The 26,544-nt window shown below is 38.4% G+C and overlaps 1 protein-coding gene across 1 annotated transcript in view; it reads left to right on the forward strand.

Annotated features, from left to right (window-relative positions):
• The window catches only part of tmie (transmembrane inner ear), a 46,292-nt gene extending 20,151 nt beyond the window's left edge, over window positions 1–26,141 (forward strand). Inside the window, exon 4 of the mRNA XM_051095266.1 lies at window positions 25,688–26,141. Coding sequence (XP_050951223.1) covers window positions 25,688–26,004 — 317 coding nt within the window. The 3' untranslated portion in view covers window positions 26,005–26,141. The remainder of the gene's footprint in view (window positions 1–25,687) is intronic.
• Window positions 26,142–26,544: the final 403 nt, after the last annotated feature.

Below are 26,544 nucleotides of genomic sequence, written 5' to 3' on the forward strand. Positions count from 1 at the left end.
AAAGTTTTGTTATTCATTGTGAAAAACAATTTTGGGTTCGGGCTCTAAATTTAACGGTGCCACTTGGGTCGGGTCGGGTCGGGTCGGGTCAGATGATCTCGGGTACGGGCCGGGTTAAAATAAAATAAAACTGACACCAGAAATGAAATTTTGGTGTCAATACGTCAGAGCTTTGGAGAGATACAGCTTCGGATGCAGTGTGGCATCATGCCGTCAAACGGATTTCAAAAAAGTAAGAAGATTTCAAAGATTTAAATCATGGACAAAAGTAATCAAAAACGAGTAGCATTTAAAAAAAATAATGATTACAATTTTTGACCACAAGGTGGTACGTCCCCAAACATTTTGAGTACCTTCAGGGTATGGTGCTAAAGAGACATATAAAGTTTTGTAATGATACACCAATGCATTATAACATTTTACAACAAAATTCCATAGTGCTGAGGCCTAGAATGTCGACATGGAAATATTGGGTATTGTTCAACTTGGTATGTAATTCTCAGTCTGAAAACAGCAGCCTTGTGATTTTTGGCCAAACTGTTTGGAGATTATAAGCAAAAATGTCAATTTTTCATATCTCCCTACCTCTAGGTGGCACTCTGCCGAAACTGTGCAGGTTGCCTCAGGTCATGGTTATCACAACACACACCAAGTTTGGTCTGAATATGCTAAACCACTGTGGATACATAGCATTTAGGATACATTTTGGCAAGCTCTTCATCAGATTTGTTAGTGCACTCTGGTCTGCATGGACCAGAAATTTGTCTGGTTTGATCTTTGGGAAAATCGGACAAACATCTAGTAGGAGGTCAAAAAAGTAGGTTCTTCAGAAAATTAACCACACACACACACATTTTATAGCTGTCACACTAAGCATGGCACTGGATCACTAAACAACACTTTATTCCAGAAGTCCTGTACTGTTTTTCTTCCCTGCTGACTTTTCACGTAGACATGTGGATTTGTGCAGATTTCCACCTTGATAGAAATCTAGAAGAGCCACACATTGCCACTGAATTGTCATTTTTCCCTTTACACATTTCTTCCATATTTTTCTTCCATCTTTTCTTTGAGCTGATGTGTCTGATGTCATCTGTCTTTTTCCAGTGCTATTACTCTTTTCCTCTGCTCATCTGTATTCTCTTCCCTCTTTCTGCGCCCTTTGTGTGTTTACTCAGCTCTTGCGGAAGCGTCAGCTCTTCAGACAGTCTCTGAGCAGGTACAGGCTCGTGGTAGTGGACAACTTCCTGTGGTCAGGGAAGAAGATGAACCCGCCAATCCAGTCACTTAGACTGACGCTCTCAAACTCTTCTGTCCTCAGTAGAAAAGACTATCAAGACTATTTATGATGAAACTGGTGAAATATGCTGTTCGCAATGTCTTTGAAGTTATGTTTTGCCTGCGATTAGAATCTGCTGTCAGTAGATGTAAGTGAAAGATGCAAGTGTAAATGTAAGTGAATCCTTACAAAACTCAGCCTTAGATGCTTCTTGGAAAATATAAATTAATGAACGAGTAAAAAGCACACGTCTTTACCTTTTCCTTCTCTGTCTCTGTTTCTGTCTTTTAAAGTCAACCTGGAGATAGAATTTACTTTCCTAACACATTTTTTAAAATAGAAATATTTTACAATATGCATATTTATTCATATAGCTCTTTACACAATACAGATCGTTTCAGTGCAGCTTCGCAGCACTTCTGTGAAACAGATGCATATTGTTTTCCAGACACAAAAACGGTTGTGAATTCTATTTCATGTTGACTTTACTTAATACTGTATGTCTGTTTCTGCCTTTTTAAACCTAAATTAACCTTTAACTAAATTTCTGACCAGGGCTGTATATCTCGCTTATGTTTCCTATTACAAAAAAAAAAAAAAAAAAGTTGTTCAGTGACGTGTGTCTGCAGCTGTGCATACCATAAGAGCTCTGATTGACCTGTGAGATTATTTCCTTATATAGTAACATTTCAGCAGTTACTGTGTATGTTTTGTGACAATCATACATGAATCACGCATTCTTGTACACTATCAGTCAAAAGTTTTTGAAAAGTAATGTTTTTAATTATTTTTTTTCAAAGAAGAAAGCCTGCATTTATTTGATCCAAAGTACAGCAAAAACAGTAACATTTTGAAATATTTTTTACTATTAAAAATAACTTTCTATTTGAATATATTTTAAAATGTAATTTATTCCTGTGATTTCAAAGCTGATTTTTTTTAGCATCGATACTCCAGCCACATGATCCTTCAGAAATTATTTTAATATTCTGTTTTGCTGCTCAAAAACATTTATTATTAATATTATTAGTATGTTGAAAAAAGCTGAGTATCATTTTTTCAAGTTTCTTTGATGAATAGAAAGTTCAGAAGAACTGCATTTATCTGAAATAGAAATCTTTTGTAACACTATAAATGTCTTTAAAAAAATAATAAATAAATAAAAAAATAAAAAAATACTGACTCAAGGTTTTGAATGGTATAGTGAATAATATTACAAAAGCTTTTTATTTTAGATAAATGTTTATCTTTGAATCTTTCTATTCATCAAAGAATCCTGAAAAAATGTACTCAACTGTTTTAAATATTGATAATAATAATAATAATAATAATAATTAATGAGACTGGAGTGATGATGCTGTAAATTTAGCTTTGATCAAAGGCATAAATTACTTTTAAAATGTATTCAAATAGAAAGCAGTTATTTTAAATAGTAAAAATATTTCACAATATAATTGATTTTGCTGTATTTTGGATCAAATAAATGCAGGCTTGGTGAGAAGAAGAGAATTCTTTAAAAAAAACATGAAAAATCTTGACTGGTAGTGTAAGTCAGCCTTTTCTTTCCAGTGAATTGGCCAAATGGATTAGCAAAACAGTGTAAATTGATTCACATTTGTTCAGACAGCTTTCTCACAGAATCATCTGAAGCAGTTCAGTCAGTCAGAGTAACAGTGTAACAGCACTGGATGAAGTGGAAATTCACCCACAAACAACTAAAACAATTAAGGGGCTACTTTTTAAGAGGTAACTTTAAGAAAATTGTTACTGCTGTGCATGTGAACAAGTGGCCATTCACACCGATTGTGATTTTGTGATCTCCTCTACTGTTTTTTCCAATGTGAACATGCATTAGATGGATGTCTTTGACCACTTTATTGCTTTTTAAAGTTTTTGAGTTAAAAACCTAGAGAACACCATCGTTCTGCTCAGGTGTGCTGTTGCTCTTGCTGACTGTTTGGTTTGAAGAGTCTCAAGAAGGCCTGTCACTAATGATTATTTTGATGATCAAGTAATCTGTAAAATTATTCTGATGATTAATCGTGTAACTGGAATTTTTTTTTTTTTTTTTTTTTTTTTGGTAATAAAAATATGCCTAAGCGAACAATAGACTTAAAATACATATATAATAGCAGTGAGACAATAATATTTGTTTCAAATAAAATATCAAAAGCAAGAAATCATATGGACTTTAAACTTTGTTGTTGCAGTATGGCGTTATTTTTTAGTCAAAAGTTATGAGCGTGTAAGACATGCTCACGAGCACATTATGTTATTTCACACGTGCAAAAATGAACCTTCAGCTGGCATGATAAAAGTACTCGCGCACAAATTCAACAACCGAGAGGTGTACAGGCAGCTGCGCGCGAGCGCCTGGCATACTCTCATAGGTTAACTCTGCTTGTACAGTGGAATCCTGCTCGCGCGCAGCGGGCTTCTGCTCGCGGAGTGCTGTTTTGCTCGCGCAGTGGATTTCTCCTCGCTCAGCTGATTTCTGCTCCCTCGAGTCTAGATGACTTTTGACAATTTGGGGGCGGAAACCAAGGAGGGCACTGACTCTCTTATGATTGGTCACTTTCATCGTAATCACACCCACAGGGACATCCTTGTACCTTGATTGACAGCTCTCATTACAGGAAGCACGGAGTCAAGGTATCTGACGGAGTTCAGCCATTCAGTTAACACTGCAAAAAAAAAAAAAAAAAAACAAAACAAACAAAAAAAAAAAACAGTAATATTATGAAATATTATTACAATTTAAAATAATGGTTCTCTTTTTTAATATATTTTAAAATGTAATTTATTTTTGTGATGCAAAGCTGAATTTTCATCAGCAAGTACTCCAGTCTTTGGTGTCTTATGATCCTTCAGAAATCATTCTAATATGCTGATTTGATACTCAGTTATTATCAATGATGGAAACAGTTGTGCTGTTTAATATATTTTTTTGGAATACTTTTTTCAGGATTCATTGATGAGTAAAACGTTAACAGCATTTATTCATAAAAACAGCATTTATTCAAAATAAAAACATTTCTAACAATATACATCGTTACCATCACCTTTTATCAATTTAACGCATCCTTGTTGAATTAAAGTACTAATTTCTTTAAAAAAAAAAATAGTTATTGTTCCCAAACTTTTGAACGGTAGTGTATATTGTTACAAAAGATTTCTATTCTAAATAAATACAGTTCTTTTTAACTTTTTATTCAACAAATAATCCTGAAAAAAAGTATCTCAGGTTATAAAAAAAATATTAAGCAGCACAACTGTCTCCGTGCTTCCTGTAATGAGAGCTGTCAATCAAGGTACAAGGATGTCCCTGTGGGTGTGATTACGATGAAAGTGACCAATCATAAGAGAGTCAGTGCCCTCCTTGGTTTCCGCCCCCAAATTGTCAAAAGTCATCTAGACTCGAGGGAGCAGAAATCAGCTGAGCGAGGAGAAATCCACTGCGCGAGCAAAACAGCACTCCGCGAGCAGAAGCCCGCTGCGCGCGAGCAGGATTCCACTGTACAAGCAGAGTTAACCTATGAGAGTATGCCAGGCGCTCGCGCGCAGCTGCCTGTACACCTCTCGGTTGTTGAATTTGTGCGCGAGTACTTTTATCATGCCAGCTGAAGGTTCATTTTTGCGCGTGTGAAATAACATAATGTGCTCGTGAGCATGTCTTACACGCTCATAACTTTTGACTAAAAAATAACGCCATATTGCAGGTCCAAGGCTTTGGAATAGCCTTCCATCTGAGATTAGAGAGATTACATCCATAAATGCCTTTAAATCTGGGGTAAAAAAATTATTTCTTGTCATTAGCTTTCGAGGAGTTGGGCTAGTATCTGTGTTTTTATTTGGATTGTTTGTGATTTTATGTATTGTATGTTGATGTTATGTTGATTGTACAGCGCTTTGGTCTGCAGGTGCAGTTGTAAAGTGCTTTATAAATAAAAGGAATGAAAATGGTTTTATCATGTGGAGAAGCATTTACTGTAAATGGAGCCTCTCTGAGATGCACCTAACTTACACGCATATAAATAATGTGCATATTAAACGCATAGTGCATATTTTTATCTAGTTGAATCGCAGCACTTGCGAATTCACAATAGCACTATGCTTTATTATAATTTTTAAATGGTTTTAATATTTTGTGCAGTCTTAGAAAATAATCTAATAATGCTTTTCATTGTTTTTTAATCTGTGGAATGTGCCACATTCTGTATTTTGCCAGTTAATCAACACATAAGCAAAATATAAGATTTTTTTATTTGTTATTTTTTATATTATCATGACAGCCCTAGTCTCTAATATTATTGACGTATGCAACAGTAAAATGAATGCTAGAGAAGCTGTCTGTATGAACAAGATGAGTGGATCAATATTTTTGGTCCAGAGGCCAGAAACATTTTTTCATGCAAATGTGCATACGTGAATGCTTGGCCAATGCATGCAAGTTTTGTTCCCTTAACATACTACAATAGCTGTCGGCGCCGATAGCCTTGTGGGCAGCATGGCGACATGTAGCTGTTGTGCTCTGGGTGTCCCGATCACACCCCGCTCTCTCTCTCCCACTTCGTTTTCTGTCATTGTTATACTGTCCTATCAAAAATAAATGTGAAAATGCCAAAAATAAATCTTAAAAAAAAAACTATAATACCATACTATTATAATAGCCATACTATAATAGCTAGCTATAAAGATGTCAACTGTTTAATTAACTCTTTCCCTTTTAGCTTTTTTTTTTTTTTTTTTGCAAGCCAGTACCATACTTTTTACTAAGTTCTAAGTTTTCGTGGCTTCCAGAATGTTTTGTTATATGAATATCTGAACATGCAATATAAAAGATAAACAAAACATTTTATTCAAGCTTCTTCTATTTTTCATGAAAAAAAAGCAGTATTTTTTACCAAAAAGCTGAGAAAATCGTGTTCTTGATTCAGAATGATGATCAAAAAATGGTAGTAGATTGCTTCCATCAACACATCCAAAGCTTGCACGGTTCTAACCACTTCCTGGGTTGACATTTCATTCAGTAACGCTAGGCAGTTTTGATTTATGTTTAATGTTTGATGGTCGTGTCATTTTACATATGCATCTACTTACATATTTGACTCTGAACCACAAAACCAGTCATAAGGGTCAATTTTTTGAAATTGAGATTTATACATACATCTGAAAGCTGAATAAATAAGTATTCCATTGTTGTATGGTTTGTTAGAATAGGACAGTATTTGGCCGAGATACAACTATTTGAAAATCTAGAATCTGAGGGTGCAAAAAAATCAAAATGTTGAGAAAATCGCCTTTAAAGTTGTCCAAATGAGGACCTTAGCAATGCATATTACTAATCAATAATGAAGTTTTTATATATTTACAGTAGGAAATTTACAAAATATCTTAATGGAACATGATATTTACTTAATATCCTAATGTTTTTCGCATAACAGAAAAACCTGTAATTTTGACCCATACAATGCATTGTTGGCTATTGCTGTAAATATACCCATGCTACTTATGAGTGGTTTTGTGGTCCAGCATCACATATGTTCTCACTTGTTTCTGCTTCTTCTTTCTTGTGTTTTGATCGATTGTTTCAGTACACTTTCAGAAGATGTGTAAAAGTACACTCTTAAAAATAAAGGTGCTTTAAAAAGTTCTTCACAGCAATGCCATAGAAGAACCATTTTTGGTTCCACAAAGAACCATTCAGTCAAAGGCAAGAAAGAGAACCATCCATTTTATAATCTTAAGAACCTTCTTTTGCCAAAAAGAACCTTTTGCGAAACAGAAAGGTTCTGCAGATGTTAAAAAAAAGGTTCTTCTATGGCATCGTGAAGCACCTTTATTTTTAAGAGTAATAATAAGTGGAAAAAAATCGAAAATTCCATCAATACACCGTCTTATGCATCAGTGTTCTTGTGATGTACAAAAACAAATTTGCATTGCTATTTTTAAATATGTTTCAGGACTAAAAGCTTATATTCGCTAAATGATTATTTTGTCAGTTTTTAAGAATACTGAACTACAGACACGGAAAGCCACAAAACTTCAAATGAGGTTTTTAACATTTGGAGATCAAAATAGAAATCCTCCTCAAACACTGCACACAAATTTTACATTGTTCCACTGTGGCACTGTGACATTATGGATCATCTGTCAAAAAGAAGAACATCTACAGCCTCATTATTTCAAGAGAATCATGGATGATAAAGCATTCTTTGACAGACTGTAAATAGACAAGATTTTTTTATACAGGGCAACGGGTCTCCGAAAACTGCAATATGCATGAGATGGAACTCAACATTGACGTTCCATTTGCGCACATGAACGAGGTGTGGAGAACTGTACGCGCACACAGTGCCAAGGATAACGTAGTACGTTCGAAACAAACAAACCCACTGAGGCTCGCACTTACCCGCACGAACCCTGACTTAATTATATTCATCATTAGAGCTAGAGACATTCTAATAGGACTCTCCCAGATACCTCGGAGACCATTTAGCACAGGAAGAGCCCCTCGTCGGGCGCCATACGAATGTCTGTTCTTTATGTTCATGGATGGAATGCATCACACATTTGTGGCTTGGTTCTGTGGACACGTGCATTTTTCACAGGCAGCTATGCAAATAATGTCAGTGGGTTTCCACTGCGGCTACATCTGGATTAATTAGCTCACCCATAAAATATGTGATTTAAATATCATTCAGAGAGGAGCGTCCTGATTGTGTGGTTTACGATTGCATGTTTTCAGTCTGTATGAAGTACAAGGGTATATGTGTGATCAAAACTTACATTTAAACAACACTTTTCACAGTTGTTTGTTAGTAGAAGTAAAAAAAGAATCTATAAAGAGGTTTCCCTCAATAAACTCCTAATTTGTTGATTATTGACAGTAAGTAAAGTAGCTGTAGTAGTTATGTTTATGTTTATGTATTAATATGTGCTTAATAAGCACTAATAAACAGCGTGTATGCTAGTTATATGCAAGCTAAAAAGCAACTAGTTAATTGTGTTCCCTAATCTAAAGTGTTACCAAACATAGGCTACTATGTTTCAGGGGCCATATTCACAAAAAAGTCGCTCCTAATGCAAAAAATTGGAGCAACTCTTAAAAATTCGAGGCACATCACTCCTAATTTTACAACTGTCTCTCAGGCCGCTATTTCCCTTCTTTTCATAAAGCGATGATGTTGTCAAACATCTGGTAGTGTGGGTTTTCCCGGAAATGTGTGTACTACTTGGACCCTTGCTTCCAGAAATTACTACCATGTGTTGTGCACGTTATTTTTTGTCAGACAACATTGTGATATTCAAATTATGTGGATTTGAAAACAGATGCATCGTAAGGTAATAATTATTTATTTTTTACCCAGCAAGTATTTAGTCTAGTGATTGATGCCCATGAGTATTTTATGTTGATGTTTCTAGTTCTAGGCTACTAAAAAGTAACATCATTATATCACTTGTAAGTGGAAGGACTACTTTCTAACTGTGGCCTTTTGGAAAATCAACACTGTTGGTTTGGCTTTGTTTCCATTTAGAATAAAAAAAATCAAATAGTTCAGTTGTATTAAGGTTTATTTTAGTCAGTTTGTCTCTCTCGTCAAGCTTGTTCTTGGTATCTAAGCATTAGATTCATTGTTGTGTGCATTAATATCAGTTTGAAAACTTCCACGCTTGCAGAAGTGTTTGCAAAAGTATTTCATTATCCGTGTTTACCTTCCATGCTTTTAATGAATTACCTAGAGCATGACCGGTTCCAGGCCCAGAATCGCTGGAACAACTAAAGAGCAGAGACAAGGAGTCGTCTCAGTAATTCTCCAAGACGAGCCTCACTGACACTCCTTCCTAACCCTGCGATTCAATCCACGACCTTTCAGCTCACAGGTCAAATCATTAACCTCACGGCTGTCTGTCCCACACGGGTTAGACATTATTTCATAGTAAATTGAAGATACAGGAGACATGGAATACATTTAGGTTGTGCAAAATGTTACCAACAGAAAAACTGTGTGTGCATGGAAATGTGTTCATAGTAAGGGTGTAGGAACTATTAGGCTCTATTGTTTTTTTACTAAAATGTTTTCCCAAATCATTTATATACTTAACTCCCCTGTTTAGGAGTTAGGGGACGTATGAAAGACTGTATATAGCCATATAATATGGCAAAGCTTTGTTTTGCAGCTTTTATGAAAACATTTTATAACACGTTGTTCCTTACTTTGGCTAGAAAAAACAGTTCTTTATTTGTAAACTAAAAGCATTTTCAGAACTGTGGATTGTTTGCTTTGTTACAAAATAGGGTCTTGAATTATAATAACAATGTATTTGAGTGTTCAGTTCACTTTCACAAGGCAACATGGACTAACACACATACAGGAATGCACATTCCCACTCTAATTGATTTATTTATTTATATATTAATTTTATATAACTACCAATGCACCAGTTTCAGTGAAGAGCAATGACATTTTAGATGACTTTGGTTTTCAGCTGTGATGAGTAAATCTACACAGATTTTTTTTTTTTTTTTTTTTTTTTTTTTTTTTTTTGTGTTATGATACAGCTTGGGTCATTGAGTCTGACTGCCTTCTCACCCCAAGTAAAAAGCATAGTCTTTTTATCATGCCTAGATCACCTTGTTTACCTCGTTTAAACATATTATTCAAACGCGACTACTGTGATCACACACTAAAAAAATGCTGGGTTATTATTATTTTTTTTTTTTAGCCCAGATGCTGGGTTCTGCCTGTTGGGTCATTTTATTGGGTTATTTTTAACATTTTACCCAGTTGCTAGGTAGTTTTTCTGAAATCTAATAAATGCTGGGATATTTTTTTAGCCCAGATGCTGGTTTCCGCCTGTTTAGTCATTTTATATGGTTATTTTTAACATTTTCACCCAGTTGCTGGGTAGTTTTTCTGCACTCTAAAAATGCTGGGTTATTTTTAACCCAAATGCTGGGTTCAGCCAGTTGGGTCATTTTAATGGGTTGTTTTTAATATTTTTTACCCAGGTGCTGGGTAGTTTTTCTGAACTCTAAAAATGCTGGGTTATTTTTTTAAACTCAAATGCTGGGTTCAGCTTGTTTGGTCATTTTGTTATTATTTTATTATTATTTTTAACATTTTACCCAGTTCCTGGGTAGTTTTTTCTGCACTCTAAAAAATGCTTTTTTTTTTTTTAAACCCAGATGCTAGTTTCTGCCTGTTTTGTCATTTCATTTTATTTATTTGTTTATTTATTTTTTAAAACATTTTTATCCAGTTGCTGGGTAGTTTTTCTGAACTCTAAAAATGCTGGGTTATTTTTTTAACCGAAATGTTGGATTCAGCCAGGTGGGCCATTTTAATGGGCTTTTTATATTTTTTACCCAGGTTCTGGATAGTTTTTCTGCACTCTAAAACATGCTGGGTTACCCAGCTGCGTTATATGTGTTATATTGTATTCCTATCAAATTATTACTGCATAAATAGGAAAATGTTTTTTTGTTTTTTTTAATATATGTCGCAGTTAACGTCTTTCTAGAACACTAGATTTCTACAAACGCAGCATTCGCATACCTATAATTAAAGTGAATTATGCCACCAGGGAGGTTTCACTTCCCGGCAAACGAATGTGTGACCGGGGCTGAAACACGAAACGACTGTTACATGTAACAAAGTTTCCATTCGCTCCACTGACTATAATAGGAGTGCTATAGACGGTTTTTAAGACGTGTCATCAATCGGCCATGTTGGCGGTACTAAATGTAAACAATGCCACTGAACCAAATGAAACCTACATATTTTGCTGATTATTGCTGCTAAAAATGGTCAGTTATTATCATTGTTTGGGCTGTACTAATCAGTCGGACCAAAAAAACATTTGGAGTATGAAAGACTGCCAAAAGTTATAACAATTCAAGGAGAAGAGTCCAAAAGACTATCTGAGGAACAAAAGGTGGTTGTGGTTGGCCAAACTGAACCAGAATTTCCAGGGCAAGAATTTTGACAACATTCATATTAGTTATTATCAGTTCCGTTCAGGTAGGTGAAATATTAGACTAATATCTAAATTAATACTGTTCGTACATATCTTTATTAACTTTAGTTTGTCAAAAATATTGCACCCTTTCCTGCTTAGTAAGTCTTTCTCTGTATGAGTTTTTTCTGTGATTTAGACAGCATAAATTAGCAGAACAACATATTCAGTAGTACAATTAACCGTGCAATCCATGCTTTTGTTTACATTCGAGTATCTCCAATTTGGTCGCACTATACGTTTGATGGGTTGAAACTTAAATGTCAGACAGAGAAGATGGCATGAGGTAAAGCTGATTTTGATGTAACTTAAACTTTGATGTCATTTAATAAACTGGAACAGCCTACTGATAGCAGTTTTTCTCCCACAAATTCCCATTGGCTGCTCTTGCTGCTCCTGTCACATCTTAAAACTTTTACTGAATGTTTTTTACTTGACATTAATTAAAAAAAGATTGTATATTACATTTACATTACATTTATTCATTTAGCAGACGCTTTTATCCAAAACGATTTATCCTAAAGAGGCAAACTGACATAGGAAGTGCCTCTTTGTGATGGTACAACGAGGCATCGCTCATTAGTGGATCTCAGACTTGTGGAGGGAGTGTAGATTCCTAGCAGGGAGCGGAGGTAGGCGGGCGCTGAGCCTGTGGCTGTTCTATCAGTGTCTTGAATTTGATGCGAGCCACAACCGCCAGCCAGTGCAGAGTGATAAAGAGAGGTGTGACATGGGCACTTTTGGGCTCGTTGAAGACCAGTCGTGCTGCTGCATTCTGAATCATTTGTAGAGGTTTAATTGTGCATGAAGGAAGACCAGCTAAAAGAGCATTGCAGTAGTCCAGGCTAGAAATGACCAGGGCCTGGACAAGAAGTTGTGCAGCATGCTCCATTAGAAAGGGCCTGATCTTTCTGATGTTGTGCAATGCAAACCTGCAAGATCAGGCAGTTTTTGTTATATGGTCTTTGAAAGTCAGCTGGTCATCAAAGATTACACCAAGATTTCTGGCTGAACTTGATGGGGTAATTGTTGATGAACCTAACTGGATGGTGAAGTCATGCTGTAGAGCTCAGTCTTTGCCAGGTTGAGCTGCAGGTGATGTTCTTTCATCCACGCAGAGATATCCGCCAGGCAGCCTGAGATCCGTGCAGCTACCATTGAATCATCTGGTTGAAATGAAAGATGGAGCTGTGTGTCATCAGCATAGCAATGGTAGGAGAAGCCATGTGCCTGTACGATGGGTCCCAGTGATGTAGTGTATATGGAGAAGAGGAGGGGTCCAATAACTGATCCCTGAGGAACCCCAGTGACCAGATGATGTGCTTTGGATACCTCTCCTCCCCAGGCCACCCTGAAGGACCTACCTGTGAAATAGGATTCAAACCAGCGAAGTGGAATCCCTATGTTGCCCAGTGATGAGAGGGTGGACAGGAGGATCTGATGATTCACAGTGTCAAAAGCAGCAGATAGATCCAGCAAAATGAGTACTGATGATCTGGAGTCAGCTTTTGCAATCCGCAAGGCTTCAGTGACTGACAGTAGTGCAGTCTCAGTTGAGTGTCCACTCCTGAAACCTGACTGGTTTGCATCCAATTTGCTGTTCTGTGAGAGAAATGGAAGGAGAGAGATAGGTCTATAGTTATCTATATTTGAGGTGTTTAATGTAGGTTTTTTGAGCAGTGGGGTTACCAGAGCCTGCTTGAATGCAGTGGGGAAAGTGCCTGTGAGGAGAGATGTGTTGATGATGTTTGTGAGTGCTGGTAAGAGTGTAGGAGAGATTGCTTGGAGAAGGTGAGAGGGGATAAGATCTAGTGGGCATGCTGTAGGATGGCTGGAGAGGAGAAGTTTGGATACTTCTGCCTCAGAGAGAGGACAGAAGGAGAAGAGTGGAATTTTAGCTTTGGATGTTGTCGGTTTTAGTTCCTATGTGTGGAGCTGAGAACTGGATGCTGATAGTTATAGTTTTGTCGATAAAGAATGTGGCGAAATCATCAGCTGTTCTAGAAGTGGTGGGAGGTAGTGGGGGAGGGCGTGGGCAGAGGAGCAAATTGAATGTTTTGAAGAGGTTGTGTCTGTCTGGAGCATTGTTGATCTTGTTGTGGAAGTATGAGGATTTGGCAGTATGGACTTGAGCAGAGAAGGATGAAAGCAAAGACTGATACATACTCAAGTCGAGATGGATATTTAGATTTGCGCCATTTTCTCTCTGCTGCCCTGAGTTTGGACCTATGCTCACAAAGAACATTGGATAACCAGGGGTTAGAAGGGGTGGCCCATGCTGGCCTGGAAGAGAGAGGACAAATATCGTCCTGGCAAGAAGTTAATGTAGAGCATAAGGTGTCAGTAGCTGCATTAACATCCAGAGATGAGAAATGAGTTGCAGAGGGAAGAAAGGAGGACACTGTGGAGGAAAGATGGGAGGGTCAAAGGGAGCGAGGGTTCATCTAAAAGTAACAGGTAGAGGGGTTGGAGGCACACAGGTAGCAAGATGTATGTAATGAAGAAATGGTCAGAGATGTGTAGGGGTTTAACCAAACTGTTATCTGCAATACAGACAGTTGGTTGCCTGATTTGTGCTTATAGTGACAAGGCGTTTGAAATCGAATGAAGCCAGGAGTGAATGGAAGTCTGCAGCATAAGGCTTGTCCAGATGAATATTAAAGTCACCAAAGACTAGAAGTGGACTGCCATCCTCCTGGAATGAGGACAGCAGCCCATCCAGCTCATCTAAGAAGGTGCCCAGTTGACCAGGAGGGCGGTAAATGACCACAATGTGGAGTTTAATAGGAGCTGTTACAGTAATTGCTTGAGAATCTAATTATCTCAGTTATAATTGCATAGCAGAGAGTGGGTCGAGTATTTCCAGTTGTTAGAAATGAGTATTCCAGTACCCCCATGACTCCCAGTCTGATGAGGGGTGTGTGTGAGAGAGAAGTTATTAGACAGAGCAGCAGGGGTTGCTGAGTCTTCTGGACAAATCCAGGTTTCAGTCAAGCCTAAGATACCGAGTGTAGATTGTAAGGAAAAAGCCGAAATGAAATCTGCTTTATTGACAGCTGACTTGCAATTCCAGAGACCAACAGTAAAAGAGAAAGGTTCAGTGGACGTAGCGATAGGTCGCAGGTTAGTAAGATCGCGTTGCCGTCTGCGTGTGATGTTAGAGCATTGTGTAGAAACAACCGGAATGTACTGAAAACACATGATAGAGGTGGAAAGAGAGGACAAGAAGGGAGTATATAAAAGGAAAGTAAAAGGAATACTTAAGTGCATTGTCGGTGTTGTTGCTCAGTTAAAGTCGCACAGGAAAAAGTCGCAGGTCTTTACCCTCGTCGGTCTTCACATGAAGAGGCTGAACACGAGGGCTGAACGCTTCTGCGTCAGCTCGGAGATAACAAATAAATACACAACCAAATGATACTGGAGTGAAAACAGCTGGGCCCACCTACTTACTTAAGCTGAAAGTCTATAGCAATGCAAATGGTTTGAATCGAATCTAAAAGCGAGACACTTAGCACTTAAGTGTGTGCAGAAATGGAGCAATAGTAATTTGAATAAGTGCAATCAAAACTTCAATTTAAAATGAAACAACAACAATAGAAATAGGCAGAGAACAAATAAATTCTTTCTAGCAGTAGCTAATAATTTAAACAACACCTGTGGAACTAAGGTATTAAGCAAGCACATACGCGCTGCTGCTGCTGCCTTTTCTGTGGACTGCACTCGCCTCTGTTCACAGTATATGAACTGTTCTTATCCTATATAAATATATTTTAGAGCGCATTTTCATAATTTAAAATGAAAAACCTTTAATAGGTTGACTGACCCAGCACTATGTCCAAAAAAACACCCAGCAAATGGGTTAATGTATGAAGTCCAAAAAGCTGGGTCAAAATAACCCAGCATGTGTTCTGTCCAATATTTACCCACCGCTGGGTTGCCAAATAACCTGAAAAAGGTTTTTAACCCAGCATTTTTTAACATGTATGTGCTGAAACAAACTGAAGTAATGAAGAAAACATGCCATGTCCTGAAACAAGTGCTCCAAACAAGCGCCTTGAGGAGGCCTTCAAACTGGCCGCTCACTTTGAAACAGAACTTGGTTTGCATGAAACATTTGTAATGTGAAAACTGTCATGCAGACTGGAGAAGCGCATTGCAGCACCTGTCTGTATCTGTGGTTGCAGTGGAACTGTGGTGCGATTCGCATGACTGTTAAAGCAACTCAGACTCATATCCGCACTTGTTCAGTAACCTGCGTGTGCTTTTTAGCTGATGACGCCATCATTAGTTCAATGGAACACATGTAGAGGATGCTAGTGTGAGAGAGCATGCAGTGTAATCAGAGAGGCAAATGAATTTGCTCATAATCAGCTATCTAATCAAACGAGACCATTTTCGATCAGCGGCAGTCGTCTACATGCAACGCACATGAACTCAAGTGTCATTCACATTACACATTAAATGCAAGTGCTGTTCCTCACATAATAGCACAAAATTATGCAATGACGCAAGATTACCATGAATGCATTGCAGGTTCCATGAATTCAAGTAAGTGTGAAACTAAACCAACACAGCAGGGGACGCCATAAACAATCGCACAAATTCAGCAAATATGGCTTTGTGAGGAAAAAAAATGCTTAATCATGCTAAATCATGTTATTGTGTTAAAACATGCCAGGAATATGTTAGCAATATGCTAAAACATATTAGGTAATGCCACCAACAGGCTAAAATGTGCTGACAAGATACATGTTAGCAACATGCTAACTAATGCTAGCCAATGTGGTAAGACATATTAGCACATACTGAAGCTTGGCCATAATAGGCCAACATTGTGCTAAAACATGTTAATGACCTTCTCTGAGTAAAACCTTCAAATGTCAAGTTTTTAAAAGTTATTTTAACCCTGTAACTGTCACTGTCCGCTCTGTGGGAAGTTTACTTCACCATATTACAAATAAATTCTAATCTAATCACGACAAACTATATATTGTTGGGAAGGTCTAAGACTCCTAAACAGATATTTTACCACTCTTTTGTGTAAGAAATTACGTAGGAAAAGTAATAGATTAATTGATGACAAGAGTGCACCTCAAAAATCTGACCTTTGCCACAAAAATACTTTCTTTGTTGCCTTTTTCCCTATCACGCAATAGAATTCTTGAGAAATTATATCAACTGAAAACTTAAAATCTCAAAATTCATCCTTTGAAACCCATTTTAAAATCAGACATTGCATTACCATGGAAATTGTACATCAAAATCATATTACAAAATGTTTTCGTTCATGAATTTTAACTTTGGATAGCGCATTTTCATGTCTGTGTTCAAGACAGGGAGTGACAGTTAAAAGGTTAAACTTTCAGACATGGCTTTGTCGAGCTACATAAAAGTTTGTCTTCAAACTTTACTTTAATCTAGTTATAAGATTAACATAAGAAATTAGTAAAAGAGGGGGGAGATAGTTAAAGCGTGAATGAAGTACAACTCAGACACAGTCAAGTTTACATACACCTTGCAGAATCTGCTAAATGTTATTTTACCAAAATAAGAGGGATCATACAAAATACATGTTATTTTTTATTTAGTACTGACCTGAATAAGATATTTCACATAAAAGACATTTACATGTAGTCCACATGAGAAAATAATAGTTGAATTTATAAAAATTACCTGTTGAAAAGTTTACATATGCTTGATTCTTAATACTGTGTTGTTACCTGAATGATCCACAGCTGTGTTTTTTTGTTTAGAGAGAGTTGTTCATGAGTCCCTTGTTTGAACAGTTAAACTGCCCACTGTTCTTCAGAAAAATCCTCCAGGTCCCACAAATTCTTTGGTTTTTCAGTATTTTTGTGTATTTGAACCCTTTCCAACAATGACTGTATGATTTTGAGATCCATCTTTTCACACTGAGGACAACTGAGAGACTCATATGCAACTATTACAGAAGGTTCAAACACTCACTGATGCTCCAGAAGGAAACATGATGCATTAAGAGCTGGGGGGTTAAAACTTTTTGAATTTGAAGATCATTGTAAATTTAACTTATTTTGTCTTCTGAGTAACATGTAAGTATCTTCTGTAGCTCCTGAAGGCCAGTACTACATTAAAAAAATATATATACATTTAGGCGAAATAAGAAAAATGCATACATCTTTATTCTGTTCAAAAGTTTATACCCCTGGCTCTTAAAGGAGAAGTCCACTTCCTAAACAAAGATTCACATATAATGTACTCACTCCCTTGTCATCCAAGATGTTCATGTCTTTCTTTCTTCAGTCATAAAGAATTTTTTTTTTTTGTGTGACATTTTTCTCCATATAATGGACTGATATGGTGCCCCGATTTTGAACTTCCAAAATGCAGTTTAAATGCGGCTTCAAACGATCCCAAATGCGGTTATAAACGATCCCAGCCGAGGAAGAAGGGTCTTATCTAGTGAAATGATTGGTTATTTTCAAAATACAATTTAAATACGTTTTAATCTCAAAAACTCGTCTTGTCTTACTCTCCCTGAACTGTGTGTATTCTGACTCAAGACAGTTAGGGTTTGTCGAAAAACTCTAATCGTATTTTTTTCCTCAACTTCAAAAATCATTTCAAAATCATCCTACATCGCTGCAGAAGTTCTGACCCAGTCTTTGCAACGTGAACATGCAAAGAAGATCAAACACCCTTAACAAAAAAGATAAAACAGTGATATAGGACGATTTTGAAGTTGAGGGAGAACATGAGTTGGGAGTTTTTCGACATACACTAACTGTCATGAACCGGAACAAAAACAGTCCGGGCAGAGTAAGACAAGATGTTACGCTACATAAGACCCTTTTTTCTAGGCTGGGATCGTTTACAACCACATTTGGGATCGTTTGAAGCTGCATTTAAACTGCATTTTGGAAGTTCAAATTCAGGGCACCATATCAGACCATTATATGGAGAAAAATGCTGAAATGTTTTCCTCAAAAAGCATAATTTCTTTATGACTGAAGAAAGAAAGACATGAACATCTTGGATGACAAGGTGTTGAGTACATTATTTGTAAATTGTTGTTCTGGAAGTGGACTTCTCCTTTAATGCATCGTTTTTCCTAGAAGCATCAGTGAGTGTTTGAACCTTCTGTAATAGTTGCATATGAGTCCCTCAGTTGTCCTCAGTGTGAAAAGATGGATCTCAAAATCATACAGTCATTGTTGGAAAGGGTTCAAATACACAAAAATGCTGGAAAACCAACGGATTTGTGGAACAGGGTAATTTTTAAATTCAGCTATTATTTTCTCTTGTAGACTATATGTAATGATGTATGATTCCTTTTATTTTAATGACGACGTGTACATTTTTCTTATGTCAATAGGTTTTTGTCAAAGTTTTTGTCATTCAAAAAGAGTTTTTGTTTTGTTATCGTCTTGTTTTCGTCAATATTAACACTGCAGTGAAGTTGCTCATCATATGTTCTGTATTTGTAAACTGTGCTTCAAAGTTTAAATAAATAAATAAATAAATAAAAGCAATAAAAAAACTAAAGCTTTTGGTCCCAGGAATAAAGCCTACTGTGTATTTCATTTGTCAGTATTTATACAGTGGGCTTTTTGAGAAGATGAAGCTCTGGTCTGTATTTACATGTTTTCCACTCATTGCTGTGAGACACAGAGCAGTTGTTAGATGATTGCAGTGGTTTAATGCTGATTCTCACGGACAACATCCACACGAGAACCATCCACACAGACATACGGCAGCTGAAAGGCTCAAAGAAAACCCCTCTGTTATCCTTTAGGACTGTCCTCAGGACCTCTTTTTGTAGTATTTCCTAACTAATGATGTAGTATTTTTCACCACCCCCATTTTATTTTAGACATTTTACTTAGTATATTAAAACATGTAGCTAGGGCACTTATAGGGTAACACTTTAGTTGAGGTACCAAACTAGTTGCTTGTTAGCTTGCATATTATTAGCATATTGGTTGTTTATTAGTATTTATTAAGCACATATTAATGCCTTATTCTGCATGACCGTAGTTTAGATCCCGTAACCCCACCCAATAAAATTAGGAGTTTATTAAGGCAAAAAAGAGAGTTTAATCCAATGAAATTACAATAAAAACTAAGTGTTTATAGATTCTTAATTCTTGCTTTTGATTTTGTGATTATTTTGATTTTTGTTCCCCAAAATTAGATGAAATGTAGAATCAATACCATTTCTTTTCTATATTGAGATGTGTAATTTTCCATGCCTTTCACTGCTCTTTCATGCTCAGCTATGTTTTATTTTTAGGACAAGAAGTGTGGCATTTATTGGTTTGTTCTGGGTGACTGTCGTGCTAATAGCTGCCGAATGAAAATCTGTGTCAGCTGCAAATTACAGAGTTTTCATACGCGATGACACGTCACATTGCATTTTTACACCTTTGTGACAGACAGAATGGACACATTAAAAGCATACACGAGCTTTTAAATTGCTGCTGCTCTGTGTTTGGAAATATACAAATGCTTTTCACCTGAACAAACACTTTGCAGCCAACATGCTGTTTAAATGTGATAAACTGCCACGTAAGAATTGCTTACTGAAAGTTACAATATTTCATTTCATTTGTTAAGTTAGTTGCCTTAGCTCAAATTTTGGGTTGCACATCCATTGACTGTCTAACATGAGGATTCTGCCATGTTTGGCCCAATTGTAAATGCATGTTATTAAACATCACAACAATATTATTCTTTTGAAGGCAGCATGTGTGTCTCACAGAGCTTGTACACGTCCTGATATCAATCATCTGGTAAGAATGGCCCCTCAGAGCAGGAATGCGCTGGGATTGTGTGCATAGGGTGAATGTGCGGGAGGGAAAATATTACAGTTGGAACATTTTCCCATAAAAATGTTTGATGGAATTCAGAGCAGCCACAGAACGGTTCAGACGATCTCAAGCTTCTCAACTCAATACATACGAGAAAAGGCTTTGTTAAAATCTCAAAATACATTTGCTGAGACTTAACACTTTTATGTTTAAGAGATCAGTATTATAATAGATAGTATAAAAGTTGTTAGTATAAAAGCTGTTTGCTATGTTTTGAAAATACTAAGTGCTTTAAAACTGTGCTTCTGTTGCTCTGAGTTCTGCCTGTGTATTTCAGATTAGGCCAGAAACACAATGTAATTGTTTTCAGTGCTGCTCTCAGATGATCAATCTGAAACCAATTAACTGACACGACAACGCTGTCTGCTCCATTTGGAGATCTTTTTAACATCACTATCAGTGTTTCTCCTGTCTGCTCAATATGTTGTGGAGGAAAAGACAAAAGAAGGGTGCATATTTATCTTTTTAGACTGAAAGAAAGTTTTTGAACCTTTTGTTTGCTGTGCTGAGTTGTGTAATTTCCATAACTGGAACAGGTTTGTGATTTGACCTTTTGTTGGTATAACAAGAAAATGCAACAGTAATTTTCTGTCAGGACATCCAGTAATTTTATGAACATTTCCATTAACCCTGCACACAATGCAGTGTTTAAAAGTGCAAGTGCAAAATTTAAATTACAGGTAAAACACCTGTAAAAAAAATAAATCCGGAAATGCATTGACTGGCATCCAGGTGTCACGCTTGCACAAGGATGAGACCAGAGAGGGAAGTAAAACAGAATGATATGATGTTTATTAACAGATTGTATTAAAGGCAATAAGCATGAAATCGTAACAGCAGATAGGTTGAGTTGACTTTCCTGATATAAAGAGTTCAAAGGCAGTCTTAGGAGCAGTGGAGAGTAGCAGGAGCACACACCGGAGGTTCTGAGCAGAAATGGGTCTGGAACTAGCATCAGGGTAGTGAACGGTAGACCAGACAAACACTGAATGAAGGAGCAGTCTATTTATAGGGCGTGGTAACGAGCGTCAGGTGATAACAATCAGAACTCCGGTGAGGCAGAACGAGTAGGTGGTGCTGTGGGTGACGTGGCAGATAGAGGTGACTGTGGTGAATGCCTGACATTACCCCCTCCTCCAGGGGCGGCTCCCGACGCCCTAACACGACGCCGAGGATGGCTGCGACTGCGAGGGGCCGGCCGATTAGGGTGGCTGCGGTGGAACTCCAGCAAGAGTAATGGATCCAGGACATCATCTCTATTCACCCAAGATCTTTCCTCCGGGCCGTACCCCTCCCAGTCAATGAGGTATTCCAGGCGACCCCCTCGACGTCGTGAGTCCAGGATCTCCCGTACGGTGAAGACGGAGGGTTGGTCCAGGATTTCCGGAGGAGGGGGTTCAGCTTCAGCTCGAGGGGCGTCTGTGGCAGAGGGAGAGAAGGGTTTTAGGAGGGAGACGTGAAAAGTGGGATGAATTCTGTACCTGGGTGGGAGCTGAAGCTGGTATGTCACGTTGTTGATCTGCCTCAGGATGCGAAAGGGACCAATGTAGCGGGGACTCAGCTTACGGCAGGGCAAGCGAAGTCGCAGGTCACGGGTAGAGAGCCAGACGAGATCCCCTGGTTGGAAATGGGGTGCTGCTCATCTCCTAGCATCGGCGAAGATCTTGTGTCGTCTTACAGCCCGCTGTAGATGGTGATGAGCTGAGTCCCACACTCTCTCGCTCTCTCGAAACCAGTGGTCGACAGCTGGAACATTGGAGGGTTCCTCCGTCCAGGGGAACAGCGGAGGCTGGTAACCGAGTACGCACTGGAATGGTGTTAGGCCGGTGGTATTCTGGCGGAGAGAGTTCTGTGCGTACTCGGCCCACGGGAGGAACCTGCTCCAGCTGTGCTGGTCGTCCTGGCAGTATGCACGGAGGTAGCGTCCAAGCTCCTGGATCTTCCTCTCAGTCTGGCCGTTAGTCTGTGGATGGTAACCAGATGATAAATTAACAGAAATACCCAATAGCTTAAAGAAAGCTTTCCATACGTGGGAAGTGAATTGAGGACCCCGGTCCGAAACGATCTCCTCCGGTAGACCATAGTGCCGGGAGCCCGGAGTCCCGTGAGCTGTGCCCAGAAGGATTTGACGTTGGGAGAGGGGCACGTAGATCTTGCCTTCTGGGCATTCCGGTGGAGCTGGCTCCTGGAGAGTGGCCTGTTGGATCGCTTGATCCATCTCCCAGACGATGGGGCTGACGATGAGTTCTGAGGGTAGAATGGGTTCCGGGTCAGAGGTTGCATCGGGAGCGAATTGCCGAGAAAGTGCATCTGCTGGTATATTTTTGGAACCTGGTCGGTAGGTGATGGTGAAGTTGAAACGTGTCAGGAAGAGTGCCCATCGGGCTTGCCTGGGGTTCAAATGGCGAGCTTCACGGAGATACTGCAAGTTCTTATGATCGGTTATAATGGTGAATGGATGAGTCGCTCCTTCCAACCAATGACGCCACTCTTCCAGGGCCAATTTGATCGCCAGAAGCTCTCTATTCCCGATGTCATAATTTTGCTCCGCCGGAGTCAGCTTACGGGAGAAGAAGGCACAGGGATGGAGGACAGGGGGTTCGCCGACCGCTTGTGATAGCACCGCTCCGACGCCGATGGTGGAGGCGTCCACTTCCACGGTAAACGGGCGTTCGGGGTCCGGATGTTGTAGGACAGGAGCGGTGCTAAAGGTGGTCTTCAGCCGTTCGAATGCTTCGTGGGCAGCGGGGTTCCAGAGGAGTTGTTTGGGTTTACCCCGCAGGAGGGAGGTTAATGGGGAGGTGATGGTGCTGTAATCCATGATGAACCGGCGATAGAAGTTGGTGAATCCTAGGAAGCGCTGAAGTTCTTTGACACTGTTGGGTAGTGGCCATTTCTGGATAGCATTGACTTTCCCCTGGTCCATCTGCACGCCCTCGGCACTGATGTTGTAACCTAGGAACTGGACGGTGGATTGATGGAACTCACACTTCTCCAACTTGAGGAACAGACTGTGCTGGCGAAGTTTCTGGAGGACCTGCTGGACGTGCTGGCGATGTTCGGCCTGGTTCCGGGAGTAGATCAGGATATCGTCGATATAGACCACCACAAACCGATGCAGGTACTCCCGGAACACCTCATTCAAAAAAGTCTGAAAGACGGAGGGACTGATGGACAAACCGTACGGCATCACCCGATATTCATAGTGGCCAGTAGGTGTTATGAAGGCCGTCTTCCACTTGTCTCCCCTACGAATACGAATGAGGTTGTATGCACTCCGCAGGTCCAGCTTCGTGAAGACCCGGGCTCCACGAAGCTCTTCGAGGGTGGCTGGCACCAGGGGTAACGGGTACGGCTGCTGGATGATTTGGGAGTTGAGCTGTCGGTAGTCAATGCAGGGTCTCAAACCTCCATCCTTCTTGCCCACGAAGAAGAAGCTTGAAGTGGCCGGCGAGGTAGATGGTTGAATAAAACCTTGTTTCAGGGCCTCCTCGATGTGTTCCTCCATCGCCTAGCGCTCCGGGATGGACAGTGGATAGACCTTGCCCTTAGGTAGCACACACCGGAGGTTCTGAGCAGAAATGGGTCTGGAGCTAGCATCAGGGTAGTGAACGGTAGACCAGACAAACACTGAATGAAGGAGCAGTCTATTTATAGGGCATGGTAACGAGCGTCAGGTGATAACAATCAGAACTCCGGTGAGGCAGAACGAGTAGGTGGTGCTGTGGGTGACGTGGCAGATAGAGGTGGCTGTGGTGAATGCCTGACACCAGGAGTGTAATGTTGCTTTTGTTTTAGGTCGATTTGATCCCAGTGAAAACATGGAAAAAGGGCATTTGTTTATATTTGTACATATGACGTCATTAAGAAACAAGTACAAGTAAAAACTAAGGCAGTGGTTATTTGGACTAAGTGTAAATAGTGATAAGCGGTAACACTTTAGTATAGGAACCAATTCACACTGTTAACTAGCTACTTATTAGCATGCATATTACTAGTATATTAACTGTTTATTAGTACTTATAAAGTACATATTCTGCATGGCCATATTTTACATCCCTAATCCTGTAGGATTGAGGTATGATTGGGTATACCCAATACATAAACTTAAAGGAGAAGTCCCCTTCCAGAACTAAAATTTACAGATAATTTACTCACCCCCTTGTCATTCAAGATGTTCGTGTCTTACGAGATGGGAGCTTTTCGACATACCCTAACTGTATTGACCGCATTGAACCAGAAAAAAAAACAAAGACTTATAAAGACTTACACAAGATGAGTGTTTGAGGTTAAAAAGTATATAAATTGTCAGTTTGTTTTGAAATTGACTGATCGTTTTGCTAGAAAAGACTCTTCTTCAGCTGGGATAATTTAGAGCCATTTAAACTGTATTTAAACTGTATTTTGGAAGTTAAAACTTGGGGGCACCACTGAAGTCCACTATATTGAGAAAAATTTGGGAATGTTTTCCTCAAGAAACATAATTTCTTATTGACTAAAGAAAGAAAGACATGACATGAACATGACTTCTTTAACAACTACCTTACTGACAGTTAACAAACAGCAAATTAGGAGTTTATTGAGGAAAAAGTCGTAGTTTATAATTTGTTAATAGAAAGAATTAGACCTTAAAATAAAGTGTGACCATAGATGCTATTTACACTAAGTGTAAAATAGCTATAGATTATATTTACACTATGTTAAATAGCAGGAGTTTCTGCTATTTATACTACTTATTGCAAATACTGGCATTTATCTGCACCTCAGTATTGTAGTACATTCTAAAACAATAACTTATTGAGTGTAAGTTATAGTTTTAATTCAAATTATTAAATGGATGCTGCCTTTTTGGGACAATAAAGCCCTCCCTAAACCTATCCTAACCCTACACGATACATTGTTTTCAAATTTTCAATTATTTTCTTCATTTTTATTGAAAATAAATGCCTTTCCGATGCTATGTGAGATTTTAAAAGGGAGAAAAAAAAAGGTAGAAAAAAGGCGGGGTCGAACTCGGGTTGATCGCGTCAAAAGTGACCACAACTCGCATTTTACTATCTGTGCCACTGGAGCTGTTGTAAGATAGTCATCTTTTGTAGTGTTGACTAGCCCAAACACATGTTGGCAGGCAGAGTCAGTGTAAATAGCCTCTGCCAACAAGGTGGTAAATAGACACTTAGTGTAAATAGACACTCCATAAAAGTTTTCCACCAAAGGACAATGGAGAGCAAATGCACTGTATGATATCATTTCTCTCATCTTTTTTTGACAACAAAATTTTACTATCATTTGGTGTAGACAAAAAAAAAAAAAGTTGTAACTAAAGATTATTTGTCATTGTTTTTAAGAAAACACTATTTCAGTCTACTTCCAAATTACATTTAATTCAGTTACTTGTTTCTTTGTAATTATGCCAGGAATTTACTAGGAGTTTCTAATTGAATATTGATTTAAGGTAAATTCTCTTTCCCCCGGTGTAAATTTGTGAAAAATATCAGTACTGTTGACCATATCTTGATGCTTTTTTTCCTTGGTTTAGCGGCAAAGACTGAGGAGAAGGAGGAGGTGCCAACCGTTGCGGGAAAGGTTGATGCAGAAAAGGGGAAGAAGAAAGAAAAAGAAGGCAAAAAGGAAGGCAAGAGTGCAAAAGAAGGAAAAGAAGGGAAGGGAGAAGAGAAGGATGAACCTGCAAAGAAGAAGGGGGAAAAGGGAGAAAAAGGAGAGAAAGAAGCATCAAAGAAAGAGGCATCGGATGGAGGGAAAGGGAAAAAGGGAGGTGGAGAGAAAGGAGGAGAGAAAGGGGAAGAAAAAGGAGGTGGAGCCAAGGGCAATGCCAAGAAGCCTGCAAAGAAGTGAACATTGTCACCTTAATGGTGTGTGCTAAACTTTCGTTAGCCATTTTTTATTTTTTGTAAGAAAATTTGTAAATGTACATTTACAGCATATTTATTTTATTGTAAATTGTAAATATTGACAATAAATGATTCTCTGTTAATTATACATTTTCATTTATTATTCACATGATACAACTGATCAGCACTAAATAATACAACACTGGTGTACACAGAAAAGTTAGTTTGCATTTATGTAACATAACATATAAACAACATCAACAACAACAACAACAACAACAACAACAAGAAAAAGTCAATTTTTCATTTTTGAAATATTTCGAAGAAGGTCCACTGCAGGAGAAAGCAAGAAAATAGTGACAGAATCTTCATTTCTGTGTAAAGTATTCTTTGTTGCAATGTTTTAAAACACATGAGGACATGAAGAATGATGGAATGTAAAAAGTAAAATATAATAAAATGCACATGAGTAAAGCAGAAATAAACAGTCACTCAAAAGCAGTAAAATAAGATCATTTTTTGACTGATTGATCTGCAAAGAAAC

This window comes from Labeo rohita, chromosome 2 (assembly GCF_022985175.1).
Source record: "Labeo rohita strain BAU-BD-2019 chromosome 2, IGBB_LRoh.1.0, whole genome shotgun sequence".
Lineage (NCBI taxonomy): Eukaryota > Metazoa > Chordata > Actinopteri > Cypriniformes > Cyprinidae > Labeo > Labeo rohita.